Source organism: Ceratotherium simum, chromosome 16 (assembly GCF_057802395.1).
Source record: "Ceratotherium simum simum isolate JZ-2026a chromosome 16, ASM5780239v1, whole genome shotgun sequence".
NCBI classification, from domain to species: domain Eukaryota; kingdom Metazoa; phylum Chordata; class Mammalia; order Perissodactyla; family Rhinocerotidae; genus Ceratotherium; species Ceratotherium simum.
This window is the reverse complement of record NC_141915.1, coordinates 51,075,755-51,096,710: the sequence shown is the minus strand read 5'-3', so window position 1 is coordinate 51,096,710 and position 20,956 is coordinate 51,075,755. Positions and strand designations below refer to the sequence as shown.

At 39.4% G+C, this 20,956-nt stretch overlaps 1 protein-coding gene across 3 annotated transcripts in view; it reads right to left on the bottom strand.

The window, feature by feature from the left end:
* Positions 1–20,956, bottom strand: part of MAP2K6 (mitogen-activated protein kinase kinase 6) — a 118,605-nt gene that overhangs the window by 29,577 nt on the left and 68,072 nt on the right. For 2 of the 3 annotated variants that reach the window (XM_004432700.3, XM_087441489.1), the window contains exons 2-7: positions 13,973–14,039; positions 5,036–5,084; positions 4,328–4,441; positions 2,817–2,936; positions 1,869–1,985; positions 1,139–1,190 (exon numbers count right to left, since the gene is read on the bottom strand). In XM_004432700.3, the coding sequence (XP_004432757.1) occupies positions 1,139–1,190; positions 1,869–1,985; positions 2,817–2,936; positions 4,328–4,441; positions 5,036–5,084; positions 13,973–14,039 (519 nt within the window). Of the gene's footprint in view, positions 1–1,138; positions 1,191–1,868; positions 1,986–2,816; positions 2,937–4,327; positions 4,442–5,035; positions 5,085–13,972; positions 14,040–16,568; positions 16,620–20,956 lie in introns of those variants that run through there. The other variant, XM_014789197.2, reaches the window with a different exon arrangement.

Below are 20,956 nucleotides of genomic sequence, written 5' to 3'. Positions count from 1 at the left end.
TTAAAAATAGGTTTCACATTTGTGGGTAATCCACATCTGTCTTCCTGTTTGATTCCTTCCCACTTTCTTCTCCTCCTCTTCCTCCTTCCTATTTTTCCAATTTTTAATAATAACAATTAATAATGATAATAACAATCATAATAGGCATACTGTTTGAAGCATTTTACATTATTTTCAGGCTCAGAGAGTTTAAGAATTACCAAATCACAATGCCCTATTAGCTATCAATACTTTCCATTAATTCTTCCAAAGAGCTGGTTGAGCATATCTCTTCCAAGAAGCTTTCCTTGACTGTAGTCACCCAGTGCGAATCATTTCCTTGTTTTACATTCTACCTATTCTACTTCCATATTTGGTACTTTCATATTTCTAATCTGGTTTTTTTTTCTCATGTGTTTGTTGTATTGTCTTCTTTCCCTATGTAGAATTTTAATCAGAATATGTTTTCTTTCAGATACCTCTTAGGGCTTCTATTATAGTGCTGTATAAATACAGTACTGTATAAATGCTGGGAAAATGATTATAAAAGATAAACAGATGGATGAAAGATGGAAGAATGCATATATGGGTGGATGGATGGATGGATGGACAAAGAGATAACAAGTCAATAGGAGGGAAGAAAGGGAAGGAGGGAGTGGAGGAAGAGACAAATCTACCAATTTTTTCATCTTATCCGGCCTCCTGCTGTCTGAAACGGCTATGCTTTATACCAGAACTTTTCACACTTTAATGTGCAAGAATTACCTGGGAATCTTGTTAAAATGCAGATTCTAATTCAGCTGGTTTTGGGACCCATGATTCTATTTTTCTAACAAGCTCCCAGGTGATGGCCAACACTAGATGAATTTTTATCCTATTCTCTAACATTCTCAGTGGGGGTAATCCCACAGCTCTGCTTGGTAACAGGTATTCTAGATTCAATTTAGGTGCAACATAAAGCCCATGGCATCTGATGTGCTCACACAAGATAAAGAAAAGCTACATATGTGATTTGCAATTCAGTCCCAAAGGAAAACCCCTCAATTCTCTCGCCTGACTCAATTTCACTTCCATCCATTGGACGGGGGAAAAAACAAACTCGGGTAAAAGAAATGACCTTTATAAAAGGAATAGCCAAGGCAGCTCCATGGATGCTTACCTCGATGAATGACAGAGAGTTTACTGTGTAAATGTTCTAATGCTTTTACAATCTGCAAGAGAAACACAAGATAGATTTATTTCCCCCATCACTGGAAAGACATTGAATGTTAAGTATATACAAGTTTATTGTCCCTGGCTTAAGGTCACAAGGTGAAGTATTTCCTCACATAGTCATGGTCCTATCCAGGAAAATACACAGGAAGTTACACAAATTGGGCTCCGCGCACCAGAGAGGACTATATCTTATAGCAGAGAGAATGTCTCACTCATATATCTTGTTTTTCATTTGGCCTCCTGCATTTTTTTCTCTTCACCCTCCTGAGCCTCAATAGCCATAGGGAGCAGCCCTTCATTTCATTTTATTTTCTTCTGCTTCCTTCAATGCCTATTCGTCCTAAGAAAACACTTAAAAATCTACAAATGAAAATCAAAATAAACTAATATCAGAATATAGACACCAGGACCGTGGTCATAGCAGATGAATGCACTGCCTTGAGGCACTTTAACTGAGAGTTTACCAAAAACCAAGTCAGGGCTAGAATCTTCTACATAATGCTCAGAAAGAAAAGCATTCATTTATCCCACCACAGATGCACTCATGCATTCAACAGACATGTACTAGACGGGAGCTATGGTCCAGGCAGTGTTTCTTCATACTGGGGGTACGAGGACACATAAGACCCAGCCTTCTCAGATTCTCTTTGTAGTAGGATTCATGATGTACTCACAGAAACTGCTATTTTCCCTAAGATGTCCTCTGGAATTGTTTGGCCTTTATCAATCACTTGTTTGTAGAATTTATCTAGCGATGTATCCATGAGCTCCATGCAGATCCAAACATCACCCTGGATACCGATTGGTTCAGAGATTGTTAGAGAGGATGGAAAAGGGAAAAAGAGGAAACAGTTAACACCTGTCAGGAAAAACTGACTATTTCTTGCTTGCGTTTTTGGAGGAAATGTAGAGTTTTCCTTCAAGATTCCAAAGGAATTTATAAACAAGCAAGATTATCTCCAAAGAGCAAACCAGCAGACAGCCACGCAGAACTTGCATGTGATCAGCTACTCCTTAATGAAAACTAGGATCTAAGTACTAATTGCTACAAGCAATAGACTCCCAGAAATCCAAGCCTTGACTGTTACTGCTCTCTGCGAGATAAGTGTAGATGCCTACTCCACGTCTGACTTCCCACACAGAGCACTGGCAACAGTTCATCAAAAGGCTGGTTTTAAGAGTGAGGTGAAGCATCATAATCCATATAATGGTAACGTGAAAGCAGAGGTAGAGCAGAGGTAAATGTAAACCTACATGGTACACAAGGCTACATGAAGCTTATCAAGTGGCCAAAAGACCGGAGTATTTCAGATTTGAAAGAATCTATCCACATCAGTGTACAGACAATTGATATAGACAGTTCTGCCAACATAGACCAACCAAAACAGAAAGGAGAAGGGGAGCCTCAGCATCTTTAAAAGGGCTAAACACATTTGAAAATACCATAATTTCAAGCCAACCTTGCACCAGGGCATGTCATCACTGCACAAGAGTGAAACTCTTTGCAGAGGACACGTCTAACAAGAAAGAGTGCCGTGACTGCGCATGGTATTTACATGATCAGAGTAACTTCTTTCTCAAGTTACTGTTCTCCTCGGACATTGAATTGAAGGATCACCTACCTCCCGGAAGAGTGCGCCATAAAAGGTGACCGTAAAAGGACAGTCCACTGTCCTCATGGAAATATCCAAATCCATCAATAGCCTTTTCTGCTCCTGGGTATTTACTGTGGCCCGGATCCGCTGAATGGGAATGCATGAAAAAATTTATGGTTACTGCTCTGAGGATGAGTCAGTTAGTAAGGCAGGGACCTTAAAGAGTCCCATCCTGAAAACAGTACAAAAATTCACAGCACAACTTCTAGCAACAACCTTTCAAATATTTACCCTAAGTGATTAGCTATTTGTAACAAATGAAAAATAAGGAAGACTGCTGTTCTTTGATTTCCTGAATAATCCCTGGTAAGAAGCAAACTGATAATATATTTTAGAGCGTGTGCAAATGTTTGAGAATGTATTTCCAAGTTGCAAAAACAGTCTGGTTTACTGTATTATGTCTGTTCAGTGCAAAGAGTGTTAATTATTTTGTGGCTGATTTCAGGGTCCTCCAAAAAAAGCCAAAAGCCCCTCTTTGGGAACATGTAAGAATATTTGGACTAAACAGCAACTGTGAGAGAATTGACACAGCTAGAGGAAACGGAAGGAATCAAACAGAGATGGAGAAACCATTCATTCCTATCCCAGTGCTTCTGAGAGAAGAGAAATCTGTCACACCAGCAAATGTGGCCTTACAGAAACATGACTATGCCATTAAATGACAGGAAAGATATAATATCACTAGGCTTTCACATTTTTTGCCTACTTAGCAAAGAGTTGGCAAAAAAAAAAAAAAATTGAAAAATCTACAAAGTAAGGGAAAGATACCTCTATTCTCCAAAAACAAAGGGATCCAAATCATCTGACCACCCACATTCCTAAGAATGGCCCAAATCTGTTCATTCATCAGAGATGGTCATTCTCCAAGGTCTTTCCAGTATCTTCTCAAGAAATATGCAATGATTCTAAATTTCTTTGTACAGCTAACAACTATGCAAATTCACTCAAGATGTATTTTATCCTCCTTTCTTCCACAAATGGAGATAATTTTTTCCCCTAATTCTGGTTTCCTGATTTTCAAGAACAATTCCTTAAAAGCAATAGAATATAGAATAAAAGAGACTTTTGAGACATAACCAAATGCAACATGTGAATTTTGTTTGGATTCTGATTTGAACAACCAACAGAAAAAAAAAAAAAACTTTGAGACGATCAAGGTAATTTCAATTTGGACCTGGTATTAGAGGACACTAAGGAAGTATTGTTAATTCTTTTCAGTGTAATGATGACACGGCGGCTGCATAAAAAATTAAAAGGAGGATGTCGCATTTATTAGTTAAAAAAAAACAGTAGATGTAACTCACACCAAGGAAGAATTTTCCACACACATTTGGAGGGAAATATTGTTCCCTACAAATAATTTTTCTGTTTCGTCCCATTGAAGATTATTTTGCTTCTATGAAAAGAGCTGATTTGCAATTGAGAAGGACAAACATATACACCACAGATAGAAAACGTTGGGGGAATGTCAACTCTACCTTCACCGCCATGATCTGCCCGCTGGGCACGTGTCGCATCTTCTCCACCACCCCGTACGCACCTCGTCCCAGTTCCATTATAGGCTCCAGGTCATCCGCCTTCACCTCAAAGTTCTGCAAGAGAGAACAGTAATAACACAATAGGAAAGAGAAAAATCAACTGGACATAGACTACGTTGTCTTCTCTCTGGTTTTTCCCAATGTTCTAACGATTATTTCCATTTCTGGTCCAGAAGCTTCTGGTCTAGAAGCTTTTCCAAGCAGCCACTGAAAGCAAGAAGCGCTGGGAGATGTTTCGACTCCCGCAGAATGCCACCTGCTTGTCACAGGCAATACAGAACTCCAACTCAGCTTCCAAATTGCTCAGTGTAAGCTGTCTACATAGTGGTTCTTTAGCCATGTCCCCTTAGTTACATGAGTAATCCATTTGCTGACTGATGGCAACTAGGTCTATGCTCGGACCTTGAGGAATGTACCCCAAAGAGAGTCATCTACTCTTCTCAAATACCTTCTGTCAGGACCACAACAGCCTGATTTCAATTCAACATTCAAAACCGCAAGAGCTCCGCATACCATCTGTGTTTAAATTTAAAGGTTTTTGACCCACCCCCTGACAGTACGTTACAAGAAGTAAACTTTCAACGGCCAGTCAGAAAGCACATACGTAAAATGGCCAAGATACTAACTGGCAGACATGACTTTTCTCACCTGACTTCCAATAGAAATGCAAGCTTTGGAGTCTAAATCTCGAGGTGGCCTAGGAAAGACAAGGAGGAAAAGAAAAAACATGAGATATTTAGTCAAATACATCCTTCACAAATCATAAGCGACTGGAGAGATTTTTCCTTAGAAATAAGGTGAAAGTTCACGAGTAAAATAAAGCAACATAAAAGTGTTAATAGTCTGGGATTTTGAATAAAATACATTTGGGTTTAAATTACTTAATCTATTTGAGCTTCTATTTTTTCTTTGAGGATATCAGCATACCTACCTCATGGAGTAGGAGCGAGTATTAAATGAGATATTCCAAGTAAAATGCTTAAAAGAATGCCTGGCATATAGTAAATATCCAATAAACACAAGCCATATGTATGTTGTTATATAGATAATTATACTGTTCTAGTAAGCCCGAAACTTTTTCTTTCATCCAGGAGCATCAATGTGTCCAATTACCCCACCAGTTTTCCACAACTGCTTAAAAAAAAGAGACCACAATTGGTATAGGGATCTGTTAACTCACAAAATTCATAGAACATAGGAATTCCAAATCTATCTAGTCCTTGCCTTTATAGATGGAAAACGTGAGGTGAAGTGACTTGCCCAAGGTCACAACTAACCCAGGTCTCCTGATTTTCAGATCAGAATGCTTTCTGTTCTACCAGGCTGTCTAATCTAGCTGTGGTATTTCTTCTATACTTAGTGTACAAACTGGCCAGGGGTCATCTCAGCAGCCAGAAGCTGGCTGATTTTGTGTCTCCATAAGAGAGAGCACATAGTGCCTTCATGTGTATTTATTTCTGCTACTTCACTGCTACCCAGTTATATCAATCCACTCAAGAAAAAGATGTTCAGCTTTGGCTGTGCACCTAACTAGAAACATAGAAAAGCATTTCCTTGAAATAAATGCACCAAAAGTATCACAACAAAAGCAGTAAATGCTAAGAAACATACTGTTAATATGATCAAACAAAGAAAGCAACTAGAGGCTAAAGAATCCTGGTGCTGCCAGAACAAAGAGTGACCAAAGAGACCCTCAGGTCTCCCTGAAGGGACATTCCATGCCAGAATTATCTCTAGAAAAATACAAGGGAAGATGAAAGGAAGAGAGAAAAGAATCCTTTGCCAGTGACGATTTTCCCCAACCCTAATGTATTATAATTCTTCCCCTTCTGCTGAAACTGACTAAGTAAATAAAACAATAAGGAAAAAGTAGGAATATAAACACACGTATAAACACGAATCTAAAGTTTTAATGGCAAGCCTTCTCTCACCTCCAAAATCCTTTGATATGCATAGAATACTTAAAATTTTTCTCTACTAACTTAAAACCAAGGACTAGGAGGGAGAGAGAGAGAAACACACACGCACACACAGCAGTGAGATTTTTATGTACCTTGTGTTTCTGAGCAGGGAATTTTTCTTCAGAACCAAATTTCTAAAAATCTAATTTTTCATTCTCAAAATTTCCAAAGTTGTTTTTCTTTAGTGTCACAATTTGTTTGTACTAATTGCAACGGAACTTTGAAATAAAGACAAATATTACTTGAAACATGTGACTAAGACAAACAATAAAAAGTCCTTTGCAATTGTTCAGCACCCTTCCTTTTCAAAAGTATGAAGTAACTAATTATTTGGGGCTACCTCTATTTTCTTGCCATCCAATGAGAATATTGGGTAAGACCTCTTCCGGGTCTGATATTCTAGTATTTTATACCAGGGCTCCGCAAATGACAGCCTGTGGCCCAGCTAAGAAAGATTTTTACAAATTCAAAGGATTGTAAAATAACCCAAAACAGGCGCCAGCCTGATGGTGTAGTGGTTAAGTGCTCGCGCTCCACTTTGGCAGCCCAGGGTTCGCAGATTCGGATCCCCGGCCCGCACCAACGCACCGCTTGTCAAGCCATGCTGTGGCGGCAACCCAGTAGAGGAAAGTAGAGGAAGATGGGCATGGATGTTAGCCCAGGGCCAATCTTCCTCAGCAAAAAGAGGAGGATTGGCATCAGATGTTAGCTCAGGGCTAATCTTCCTCACAAAAATTAAAAATTAAAAAAAAATAACACAACAAAGAATATCCAATAGAGGCCAGTGTGGTCCTGGTAGCCTAAAATCTTTATTATCTGGCCTTTTGCAAAAAAAAGTTTACTGACTCCAGCTTTCTACCAACCTTGCATTATACCTCTACCTAATAGGAGGGGGGTTTCATGCCATTTTCCAGATTGAGAAAAACGAAACCCAGAAAAACTCAGTGATTTGCTGAAGCCATACAGTCCTTAACAGAGTTGAGAATAAAATTCATGTCACTTGAATCTCAGTCTTGACCTAAGGTGGAAAGGAATATGCTGAAAACCGGGCTAAGTACTTTACCTGCATCTCATTTAATTCTTTTAACACACACACACACACACACACACACACACACACACACACACCTGTGAGTATCATCATTCCCATGTTCCAGATGAAAAGCTGTTTGGCTTAGAGTTTAACTAACTTGCTCCCAAGTGGTGAAGCCAGAATTCCAACCCAAGTCTAACTGAATCCAAGGAAGCTACTCCCAACACCCAGGCCTCCTCTAATGAAAATGATCAATCCACCCAAGCCTGGGGCCTTCGGGCTCATCAAGTCTGCCAAGAGCATCAAATGAAGAGGCCAAGACTGACAGCCCATATTAGATTAGTTGACACTGTGTTCTGTCCAGGGCTGGGCATATTAGTTTGCCTGGAGCACTGAATCTCTGCAGGAGGTTTAAACTGTGGGTGGATGTTTTCTGTCACTTACTCAATATTTTAGTCCTCTGGGAAAAGAACCAAGCTTATTACAAAATTCCTTCCCTGGAAGGCCAAAGGTATTCCAAAGGTCACCTAGTATTAGTTTTTTATATGAACAACCAGCTCGGGTTTATTATAATAATTATTTATTTATAATGCTACAGGAGTAATCAGTTCATTGGTTATTATTACAATCATTATTCATCTATTTGACAAAATTTATTAAGCATCTGCTTGGGCCAGAGACTGTACTAGACTCTTTACATAAAATATCTTCTTTAATTTTCACAACTCTTAGACGTATTATTCTCTCTATTTTAATGTGAAGAATTAACATTGAAACAGACTAAACGGGGGGCCGGCCCCGTGGCTTAGCAGTTAAGTGCTCACGCTCTGCTGCTGGCGGCCCGGGGTTCGGATCCGGGCGCACACCGACGCACCGCTTGTCAGGCCATGCTGTGGCGGCGTCCCACATAAAGTGGAGGAAGATGGGCACGGATGTTAGCCCAGGGCCAGTCTTCCTCAGCAAAAAGAGGAGGATTGGCAGATGTTAGCTCAGGGCTGATCTTCCTCACAGGAAAAAAAAAAAAAAAAAAGAAACAGACTAAATAATTTAAAGTCATTCATAGAGATGGTGAGCTTAGAACCCAGAGCCGTACCACAAAGTCTTCTCAAGTGCAGAAGTAAAAGATCGTGCTTCTCATCTCAGAGCCACAGGCCACAGTGTCTACAGTTTGGCCACAGTCTCTACCAGTCTAATGTGTATGAGGCTAAGAACACATAGTTGAGAGTCAGAGAGGCCTGAGTTTGTCTGCCAGCTCTTCCACTTCACAATAATAATTATTAAGTGGAGTAATATAATAACAACACTTGGAGTGACCTTCATTGAGAAATTACAACAGAACCGGCAGTAGTCTAGACACTTAACATGGATTATGACATCTAATCCTCATAGCAACCACATCATTGTTTATTCCTATTTTTCAAAAGGGGAAACCAAGGCTTAGTGGGGTTAGGCAACTTGCCTAAGGTATTCAACTAGTGAAGTTTAGATCCCAAATATGAGGCTAGGCATTCTAGTGCCATGAGCCTGAACTTACCCTCGAAGCAATCTCAACTGCTTTGAGCAAGACACCTGACCCTTGCACAGGTCTCTTTTCTCACTTATAAAGTGAGAGCAATAGTAAGTGCCTCCCGAGTTTCTCGTGACGATTAAATGAAATAGTGTTGACTAGCACAGAATCGATTTAGAATTCATTACTGCCAATCGAGTGAGGGGACAGCTCAGAAATCTGAGTCAAAGACACATTGGCATCAGTCACTCAAAGAAAGAGCTCAAGCAGAGTGACCACACAGATGGAACGAAGGAGAATGGAGCTCTGTCTCAGGCTATTTATTTTTGTGTATTACAGCTGAAGGAGGCAGGGGATAAACGTAAGAGTCACCAAGCCAACCTCAAAAAATTGCCAAGAAAAACACAAAATGTGGAAGCTACTTCTTTAGGAGTATAAATTTAAGCCTCAGTATTAAAATCATAATAATAATAAGCCTCTCCATGAGCTAAAGTGGTATAGTCTACAATAATGAAGTGATGCTCTTGCCTTTACACAGTGAAAAAGAAAAGCAAACTCAAAGTTTATTCTACCACATAAGGGAAAGACAACACAGAAACTAAGTTTGTCCTTGTATAAGTTTTTATTCATTTGTTTATACCAAGAAAGGATTTACAGTGGCTTGCAAAAATTCATAAATACAGAAAATTAATATAAATTAGAAAGGTGAAGAATCAAAATTTAAAGGAAAGGAACGTAAGACAGCTGGAAGGTTGATATAAGAATGTATCCCAAAGGAAATAATAAACATAAGAGCAGAAATCAATAAAATTGAAAACAGGAAAACAAAGAAAACAAAGTTGGCTCTTAAAAAAATCAATAAAATTGATAAACCTCTAGTAAGATTGACACAGAAAACAAGAGAGAAGACATAAATTACCAATATCAGGAAAAAAAACAGGATATATCAGAACATAGCCTGCAGCCATTAAAAGGATAATCAGGAAATACTATGAACAACTTTACTCTAGTTAAACTCGACAACTTAGAAGAAATAGACTAATTCCTTGAAAACCACAAACTACCAAAACTTAGCCACGATGAAACAGACCATCTGAATAGTCCTACAACTATTAAAGAAATTGAGTTTGTAATTAAAAAGCTTCGGAGAAAGAAATGTCCAGGCTCATTTTGTTTTAATGGAGAATTTTAGCAAACATTAAAAAAAAGAATTAACACCAATTTTATACAATGTCTACCAGAAAAATAAAAAGGAACTCTTACCAACTCATTTATGAGGTCAGTATTACCTTAATACCAAAACCAGAAAATAATGGCACACACCAAAAAAAAAAACCACTACAGACTAACCTCTCTCATGAACTTAAACACAAAAATCCTCAACAAAATTTTAGCAGACTGAATTCAACAGTGTATTGAAAAAATATATACCACAACCAAGTGGGATTTATTTTGGGTATGCAAGGATAGTTTAATATTTACAAATCAATCAATATAATCCATATCAACAGTACAAAGAAGAAAAATCTGATCATAAACTGATGCACAAAAAAGCATTCAACAAAATTCAACACATATTCATGATAAAAACTCTCAGTACACTATGACTAGAGGGGAACTTTTTCAACATCATAAACAGCATCTACAAAACCTAACATGCTTAATGATAAAAGATTGAATGCTTTCCCTCTAAGAACAAAGCAAGGTTGTCTGCTCTTACCAGTCTTATTTAACATAGTACTGGACATTCTTGCCACTGAAATAAAGCAAAAAAATACAGTTTGGAAAGGAAGAAATAAAACTGTCTCTATTTGTGGAAGGCATGACTGTCTACACAGAAATCTCTAAGGAATCTACAAAAAAGCTCCGAGAACTACTAAGTGAGTTTAGTCACAGGATACAAGATCAACACAGAAAAATCGATTGCGTTTCTATACACTGACAATGAACAAGTGGAAACTAAAATCAAAAATGGAATACCATTTACAATTGCTCCAAAAAAAAAAAGAAATACATAGGGACAAGTCTTACCAAAACCTAACGCAGACAATCTGTATGATGAAAAGTATACAATATTATTGAAAGAAATCAAAGAAAATCTAAATACTTGGAGAAATCTACCATATTCATGGATTGGAAGACTCAATGTAGTAAAGAGTCTATTTGAAGTTTATTTGAAGATATAGACAAGCTTATTCTAAAACTTATATGAAAAGAAAAAAGCCATAGAATAGCCAAAATAATTTTGAAAAAGGAGAACAACATGGGAGGAATCATTTTTCCCAATGTTCAAGCTTACTGTAAAGCTACAGTAATCAAGACAGTGTGATATGGGCAGAGGGTAGACACATAGATCAACAAAACAGAGAACTCAGAAACAGATCCAAACAAATATGCTAATCAATATTTGACAAAAGAGCAAAAGCAATTCAATGGAGGCAGGATAGCCTTTTCAACAAAATGATGCTGGAGCAACTGGAAATCCATTTGCAAAAAATAAAGCTCAACATAAATCTCACACCTTGTACAAAAATTCAACTCAAAATGTATCATGGACTTAAATCTAAAATGTACAACTATAAAACTTCTAGAAAAGAACATAGGAGAAAATCTTTAGGACCTGTGACTAGGCAAAGGGTTCTAAAACTTCTCACCAAAAGCATGATCCATAGGAGGAAAAATTGATAGATCGGACTTCACCAAAATGACAGGACGAAAAGACCAATTACAGATTGAGAGAAGATGTTTTTAAATCACATATCTGACAAACTCCTTGTGTCTAGAATATATAAAGGACTCCCAAAACTCAACATTAAAAAAAAAAAAACTAATCTAATTAGAAAATAGGCAGAGACGTGCATAGATGGACATTTTGCCAGAGAAGGTGTATGGATGGAAAATAAATACCTAAAAATATTCAACATCATTAGCCATTAGAGAAATGAAAATTAAAACTACACTGATATATCACTATACATCTATCAGAATGGCTAAAATGAAAATAGTGATAATGTTGGCGGGGATGCAGAGAAAACTGAATCATTCATACATGTTGGTAAGAATGTAAAATTACAATCGTACAATCACCCTGGAAAATACTTTTGCAGTTCTTTTAAAACTAAAAATGAACTTACCAAATGACCGAGCAATTGCACTATTAGACACATATATCCCAGGGAAATTAAGGCTTATTTTCATGGAGGAACTTGTACATGAATGTTCATAGCAGCTTTATTCACAATAGCCCAAAACTGGAAACTAGTTATATCTCCTTCAAAGTTAAAGAGTTAAACAAACTGTGGTATATCCATACCATGGAATGGTACTCAGCAATGACAAGGAATGAACTATTGATACGTGCAACGACTTGAATGAACCTCAGGGAAGTTATGGTGAATTGAAAAAGCCAATCTCAAAAAGGAGATGCATGATCCATTTATATAAGAATCATGAAATAACAAAACGGAGATGGAGAAGAGATTAATGGTTGCCAGGGATTAGGGATAACAGGGACAGGGGTTAGAGGTGGGTGTGGCTATAAGGGAGTAACACAAAAGAGTCTTGTAGTGTTGATACAGTCGAATATCTTGATTATGGTAGTGGTTATACAAGGCTACACATGTGATAAAATTGCATACACACAAATGAGTGTTTGTATCGCTGGTGTAATCTGAATAAGCTCTATGGTTTGCACCAATGCCACCTTCTTGGTTTTGATAATGTACTAGAGTTGTGTAAGATGTTAACATCAAGGAGGAGGACATGAGCTAGGGGAAGGATACATGAGACTTCCTTGTACGTTTCTTTGCAACCTCCTGTGAATTTACAAATACCTCAAAATAAAAAAATTTTAAAGTGTATCCCATCAAGTCCTATACAGGTAGTATAGGGAAGCCACATATTTGACTCTAAGCTCTTGAGAAACCAATCATAGAGGAAAAGTTACTAATTACACAGTTCCTGGGTCCACAGGGAAAAAACAACCAGAGGGACCAAAAACTACAAATCTTGATATAGACATGGAAAGAACGTCCTCCTGCAGATCCTCACGAGAGGAACAGTCTAACCTGAGTTTGGCCCTTGAGCTACAGTCCAGAACCCTGAGGAATCGCCTTCCACTCTGCTCTGTTCTTAGAGGTTCTTCAGTGGAAAGTTTTTTATATTGATGCACGGAATGCAATGACCAATGTCCCTGGCAAAATCTTAAGTGACATGAGCATTTTTACTAGCATATTCCAACACCAGGGGGTGCACTTTCTGATAGGATGAATCAGGGTTAAAGTCAGAAATCTTTACAAAGGAAGGCACTTTTGTAGAGATGAGCAAAAGCCTTAAAAACTCAAGCTTCCATTGGAATGGTCTCCCTTTGTACTTGCTCTGCCTCTCTAGTACCTCCGCTGTGATTTCTTTTCCTTGGAATTTCCATTCCTTCCATGCATATGCTTTGATAGGCGATCATACCTTCAGCTGGATGGAGTTACCCTCCCCACTCCACAGAGAGACAAAGAAACAAGAGGGAGGCTGAGGGAGAGGGTGTCCTGCCTCACTGGGACTTGAGCTCACTTAGGGATTTGGACCAAAGCCTCAGCTAATAAACAAAGTGTTCCTTTACTTCATTTTGCCTTCTGTTTATATGGGATGGGATCGAGGTGTCAGGATGCTGAGTCCTCACCAAATACCATCCTTCCGTCTCAACCGAAGTTTTATAGTAGCGGCTCTCACAGGGATTTGCTTGTTTGCTCAACTCTATATGGAAAAGGCAAAAAATCCACATCCATGGACCTTTCTGGACATACATAGGACGCCATCTGCCAAACGCATTTGTGACACTCCATTTTCAGCCAACCAGTAATGTGAGACACTGAGTTCAAAGTTACCCATTCAATATAGACCGACTGACCGAGTGTGATTATTTCAAGTCTTAGAACAATAAGCACATGGCTTCCCCCTTTAAAGGACTCCTCTTTGTAACAACTATTTCCATAGTCAAGGTATTGCTCACCAGTCCAAAGAATGAACCCCCATTCCCTGGACATCCGTAAAGTACAAGTGTTTGGATTAAGATGATGATCTTGCCAACTTACGTGGAACTGGTCTGAGGTTGTTCAAATGCTTCTTTTGGAATTTTAAGGCCAGGGTTTCGCTTCTTGCCTATGGGGAAAGACGTAAGGACAAAGTTAAGGTCTAAATCACAGAACGAGCTCAGGGGCAGAGACTGCGGCAGAAGAAAAGGGCTGATCTGGGAATGTAGATCTCATCTCCCCATTCAGAACTCTTCCCACCAGGAAGTCTGTGACAAGCACCCAAGCACTAGGCTGAGCAGAGCTTCCCAAATGCAGACTGTGGTCATGGATGAGGTTTTTCACTAGTCCAGGTAAAAATGTCAGTAGAAGAAGGCCAACTCTCTTTATCTAGGAAGACCTGCCCTTTTCTCCCTACTGAGAGTTGTCATTCCAACTTCTTTGTTCTTTCTCGTACATAACAATGGTAATGGTAGATGGTGTTGGTTATAGTTTTTTTTCTTTTTAATGTCAGTCAAATGTAGTCACCCTTATCTCAGTATCCCACAATTGTCTAAATTGATCTCTGAACAACTGATAGAGTTAGCCCTGGAGGCAGAATAAAAAATACTCGCCACTGTTCTGCCCTGCCCATTCTCAACCAACTGCCATAAGCTGAACCACCTAAGAGAGGGATGGAGTAACATTTATTTACATTTGTCCTGTTTCAAAAAGGATTAAGATAACAGATGGGCTCATGCAAGGAGGTTATCGCTTCTTTGGGGGCCAAATGGGAATGTAACTGATGTGTTCACTCCTGCACTGAAACCACAAGAGAGTGTGGCTCAAATACTTTTGTTGATGAGTAAAAAAGAACAGACTGGGAAATGCCAGCTCACGAAGCGGATCAGAGAAAAGAGTCTTGTTAAGGACCTGGGATTTTTCCTCATCGAAAGAGATCCTGTGTCTCTTGGTGCTTGGCAGGGGAAACCAAAGCAGAGCTGGATGGAATGGCCACATCTTTCTCCCCTCTTCTCTATACTGCCGATGAGCACTACAGAGCTGACAATCCCAGGCAAGGCCCTGGCGAGAAATTCCAAAGCTGCGAAGAAACTTAAGAAATCAAACAATGTGACCTCCTTGCAGGAAAATGACATCCAAAGACTTCCGTGATTGCTCAGCATCACAGAACCAGCTATGACCCAGTCAAAATGAGAATCCAGGTCTCCGGACACCCAGGTCGGAGTTCTTTCTCTGTTCTACAATGGAAGAAGTTTAGAGATGACCAGAGACAGTAGGTTGAAGGAGTACAGGATTTTGAGTTTTTTAAAAAAACAGCTTACATCTGGTTTCTCCACTCACCAAGTGACCTCCAGAGTCACTTTTCATCTGACGCTCGATATCCTCAGTTGTAAAATGGGGAAGTAACATCAATACGGGCCTTATTGGACTGATGTGAGAATCAAATGAGATAACGTGAAAGGGCACTGAGATACCTTGAGTAGCTGTTAATTATAATCATTTAGAAAAAGAATCTGTATGGTCTCATTAAAAAATAAGTCATTTAAGAAATCATGAACAGAACTGGCCATATTATCGTAGCCCAATATAACGTATAACTGAGTCTTTTTTTTCATGCATTCAAAATCCAAAATCTAGATCAATTCTGCCAAGTCGTATAAAGCCAGGAAAAAATATGCTTGGCAGCAATCAACATAGAGAAAGCCTTTTACCTTCTTTATAACAGGTTTTCTCAATTCTCTCCTCATTTGGGCTCATCTATACATTTTATGAGTCAAAACTCACCATTTACTTTCCTACTCCCGGAGCTCAGGTGGCCATTTCGCACGTTACTAAGTTAGTTATTGACAATACATAGAGCTGTACTACGTGCCAGGAACAATGTGAAGTGGGGGATCTGAGTGCAAGAATCCAAATAGATATATAGCCTAATTCCAACAATTCCCATCCATGGGCCTCAGTCAAATAGATAGGGAATGCCAATTTAAATGAGATACTCTAGTAAGGAATGAATGACAAATTCAACTTGTCCAGATAACTACACACATATTCCAATACAGGTGACAGGTAACTCAGGTAATCCCAACAGATATGACCCTATAATTCTCTCAGATAAAACAAAAGGAAAGGAAAGGAAAATATAATTTGCCTGTGAAAAAGGCCCCCCGGTTGCCATTTAAGCAAAAGTTACTCTAAATTCCTAGATCTCTCTCTTCTACAAGCTTTCTTGCTAACTCAGCTTTTTCAAGATAGATGTCAAGAGAAATAGCTATTTATAGAGAAAACCTCCTTTGAAAAACTTTAACGTAGCAATGAATTATTATACCATAGCAATTAATTATTAGCAATTCATTAACAACAATCAATTATTACACTATAATTCAACAAATCATCAAAACGTCTATACAAAGAAATAGTACAAGAGAGAAAGAGAGAGAAACCTTTTGGCACAGAGACTAAAGGAATTAATGACCAAAATAACAATAAAGCCTTCGAGGCGTGAAAAAGAAGGCCCCTGGTTCTCTTCTGACAGCAGCAAGAAAAACACAAAACCTAGTTGAATTACACAGTTAGAAAATACCCTGCCTTCATTTTTAAAAGTAGATCAAAGAAAACGAAAATCACAAATACACACACCAACATTCCATAATTCACTTACGTGCCATCACTGAAAGAGTAGCGCAGCAAGAGGCCAGGCAAATTGACTCTGATGAGGTTTACAAGGCTGCAAGGAGGGCTAGCAGAAAACCCCACTGAAAGCATTCTTTGCTTAGCTGGGAAGACCACACTTCAGCAGAAACAGAACTGAACAGACTCCACCCCCTCCTCAAGTGCGGATTGCAGCAAAGCTCTGCAAGTTCATTGTTCCCAGGGAACTGCAACTTCAGGAAGGGAGGAAGGGAAGTGGTCCATTTGGACACCAAGGCGGGACATTAATCATTAACCAGACTCAGAGGAATAAATCTATAGAGTAATCCTGGACAGGCAGCATTCCCCAGCTTTTCTATAAATGCCTCTTTCATTTCTTAAAAGAAAGAAAAACAATATGTGGTCAGTTTCCAGCTGTGTTTATTTCAAAGCAATCTGTTCCCTCCAGCACGGCTGCCAACACCTGACGCTAACATTTAACACTGTGTTTAAAAAAATTAATGAGAGGGAGCAATATGAATAATAAAGCCAAGTGGCCAGCTATGTTAAACAGCCTTTTCCCTTGACATTCTAAAGCAAAAATGAAAAATATATCAGAAAATAGGATCTGTATTATGTCACATGCTAGTAACAAGCCTTCTCAGAGGAGAGCATTCAGTAGATTTCTGCAGATCTCAACCAGCTTTGCCTTCTTATTGGTACAATCTGCCAAGGGTAAACCTCCCCGGCCTGACTGAGCATATGTGGCACTATATTTCATCAGCCAGTGTCACACGCATGCTCGTTTTCTCTGAAAATCCTTTAGTCCCACCACGTACACATATTTTCAAAATTCATCTTAAACCAAAGCTGGGTCATTATGATCCCAGCATGGAGCAAAATGGCACTGGGTAAAAAAAAAAAAAAGAAAAGAAAAACCTTGCCAATAGTTAGAAAACATTTACCAGGCCACAGAAATGTTCACTAGCTCTGACCGTACTGAAAATGATGGGGTACACAAGACCTCTTGCTCAGCACCCACTCGGAGAGGCAAAGCACAAAGGACTTCTCTCATGTGCTTTCTTACATAAAACAGAAGATTGTGCTCCAGCGCCAACCCAAACAGCAAGCGAATCCCACAGGGTCAACAGAAGGTGGCATCAAGAGGATATGCTGACACCTGAATATTTGTCAGCTTGGCCGAGGGTGGGGGGGACATGACTGTGAGGGTTTACAATTATTGACACAGCTTTACAAAAGGATGGCACTGCTTCCAGTGCCAAATTTATTTTAAAAATCTATTTCCCAATGGGAATGGGATTTCCAGCCAAGTAACTCCCAACCTGGAGGCCTTGGCTGTCCCCTCCTTAATACATGCATCTGGGCTTAACTGCCAAGGTTAGCTGGCACTAAAATTGGCAGGGAAGTGTCATTAAATGTTATTAAATTGCAATGATCAGATGCAAAGCAACTAACGGAGCAGGGCAGAGGGAAGAGAGTGCAGGGAGTCAGCTTTACAACAGTGTTATGAAAGTGGACACAGACGCTTCCATTCCCCCAAACCACCGTATCTCACCCACCACTGAGACTGCAACTGGTATGCCAAATTTCTTTGGAATTACACAAAATTTAGAGAAGGAAAGCTGCAAAGCTCATTCTTTTTTTTTTTTTTTTTTTGTGAGGAAGATCAGCCCTGAGCTAACATCCATGCTAATCCTCCTCCATTTGCTGAGGAAGACTGACTCTGAGCTAACATCTATTGCCAATCCTCCTCCTTTTTTCTCCCCCCCAAAGCCCCAGTAGATAGTTGTATGTCATAGCTGCACATCCTTCTAGTTGCCGTATGTGGGACGTGGCCTCAGCATGGCCGGAGAAGCGGTGCGTCGGTGCTTGCCCGGGATCCGAACCCGGGCCGCCAGTAGCGGAGCGCGCACACTTAACCGCTAAGCCACAGGGCCAGCCCCAAAGCTCATTCTAAAATCGGCAGTCATTTTGATTTCAAGGAGGCAGGTGAATCTCCTGAGAGCCTGCCTTTACCTGTGTGTTCCCTCTGCCTAGAAAGCTCTAGCACTTTGTGGACGGGAATTCAACCTTCCAAATTGAGCTCACTTACCACACACCCCACAGAGCCTTTTCAGACCTTCCTGAGCACTCCTTAAGGATCACTGTCCACACGTGCCAGCTATCACATTCTGGCCTCTCGCACACAAGTTGAGCTCAATGCTGCTTGTCCGAATCTCTAACATTTTAGTTTAAAATGTCCACTTTGTCTAAAAAAAATCTCCATGACTGGCTTCCATTTATATTCCTCATACCTTTTCTCCCAATCTCAAATTACTTTATTTTTGCATCTATTTATCTATTTTTGCATGTACCTATGACTTACTTTTATTATCTACCTTCCCCATCTAAGTTCCATGACAGCAGCGATTTTGCCTAGTGCCTGCAGTTCGTAAGTATTTGTTGACTGAACATTTGTTGTTCTTTTTCTGGACTGTTTTGAACATTAGTATTGAGGCCTTCAAAATTAAAAACAAAAACAAAACAGAATGGAGTAGAAATAGTACAAACTTAAGCATCAATAAGACACTGTCACCGTGCAAATTTTCTTTTTTTTTTTGGTGAGGAAGATTGTCCCTGAGCTAATATCTGTGCCAATCTTCCTCTATTTTGTATGTGGGATGCCACCACAGCATGGCTTGATGAGCAGCGTGTAGATCCACACCCAGGAACCAAACCTGTGAACCCAGGGCCGCCAAAGCAGAACGTGTGGAACTTAACCATTACACCACCGGGCAAACCCCGTGAATGTTTCTTAAACTCAGTTACCACACCTACAAGCTGGAGATGAGAGACTCAAGTCACTGAGAGACTCAACAGGCACAACATATGTGAAGAAGTCTAGTAGGGTCTAGCATACAGTAGATTGTCAATAAACATTAGTTTCTTTTCTCCCTTCCATGTTTGTGCTTATATTTTTAAAATACGAGCTAAACAAAATGTCGCCTCTATGGGCAGCTTATTTCTTCAGATGTCTTCCTCTGTTCTTCCTCTCTTGTGTTATTTATGTGAAAATTACATTCTTCAAACAGCTCATCAATCTTGAACCATATTCTCTTGCTTCCCACTGACTATGGGAATTATTCCAGCTCTATAGACTCAGGATCTCTTGGGAGTGAGGCCTCAGAATCCATATTTTTTTAATAAAGGACTTCACTTTTTTACAGCAGTTTTAGATTCAGAGTAAAATTGAGGGGAAGGTACAGAGATTTCCCATATACTCCCCACCCCCACACATACATAGCCTTCCCCATTCTCAACATCCCCCATCACAGTGGTACCTTTGTTACAATTGATGAACCTACACAGACTTATCATTATCACCCAAAAGCCATAGTTTACATTACGGTTCACTCTTGGTGGTGTACGTTCTGTGGGTTTGGATAAATGTATAATGACATATATCCATCATTATGGTATCATACAGAGTATATTTTTACTGCCCTAAAAATCTTCTGTGCTCCACCTATTCATCCCTTCCTCCCCCCAACCCCTGGCAACCACTGATCTTTTTACTGTCTCCATAGTTTTGCCTTTTCCAGAATGTCATATAGTAGGAATTACATAGAATATAGCCTTTTCAGATTGACTTCTTCTACTTAGTGATATGCATTTAAGGTTCCTCCATGTCTTTTCATGGCTTGATAGTGCATTTCTTTTTAGCACTAAATAATATTCCATTGTCTGATGTACCATAGTTTATTTACCCATTCACCTACTGAAGGACATTTTGGTTGCTTCCAATTTTGGCAATTATGAGTCAAGCTGCTATAAATACCTGTGTGCAGGTTTTTGTGTGGACATAAGTTTTCAACACTTTTGGGTAAACACCAAGGAACGTGATTGCTGGATCATATGGTAAGAGTATGTTAGTTTTGTAAGAAACGGCCAAACTGTCTTCCAAAGTGGCTGTACCACATATTTTTTTAAAAGCTCCACAAGTGATTGAAGATCTCATCCAGGGTCAAGAACTCCTTGTCAAGTATATGTCCAAGTAAAGTGTCTCTTTTTTCTCTTTATGATAACTGTCACTTTCCCCCAGGTTCCTATCACTTCCCCCATCACCAACCAGTTCTTTCTGGCTAGTAAGAATTAAATTCCAAATGAAGCTCCTTATTGGGCTATCTATACCTTTGAGCTGAAACTGTCAATAATTCACCAAAGTAGACATTGCAAGGAAAAAAACCCTCATTAAGCTACAAATTCTGCTTTGAAAGAGACAGAGGATAAGAAAAACCAGTTCCTGTAATATCAGAGAGTATGTGTAGTGTACAGTCCAAGTATCGCACCATGAATACACAGGAGGCTCAAAGCAGGAGAGAGGAAATCAGGCTGGGGATATTAAAAAATGGTCTCACA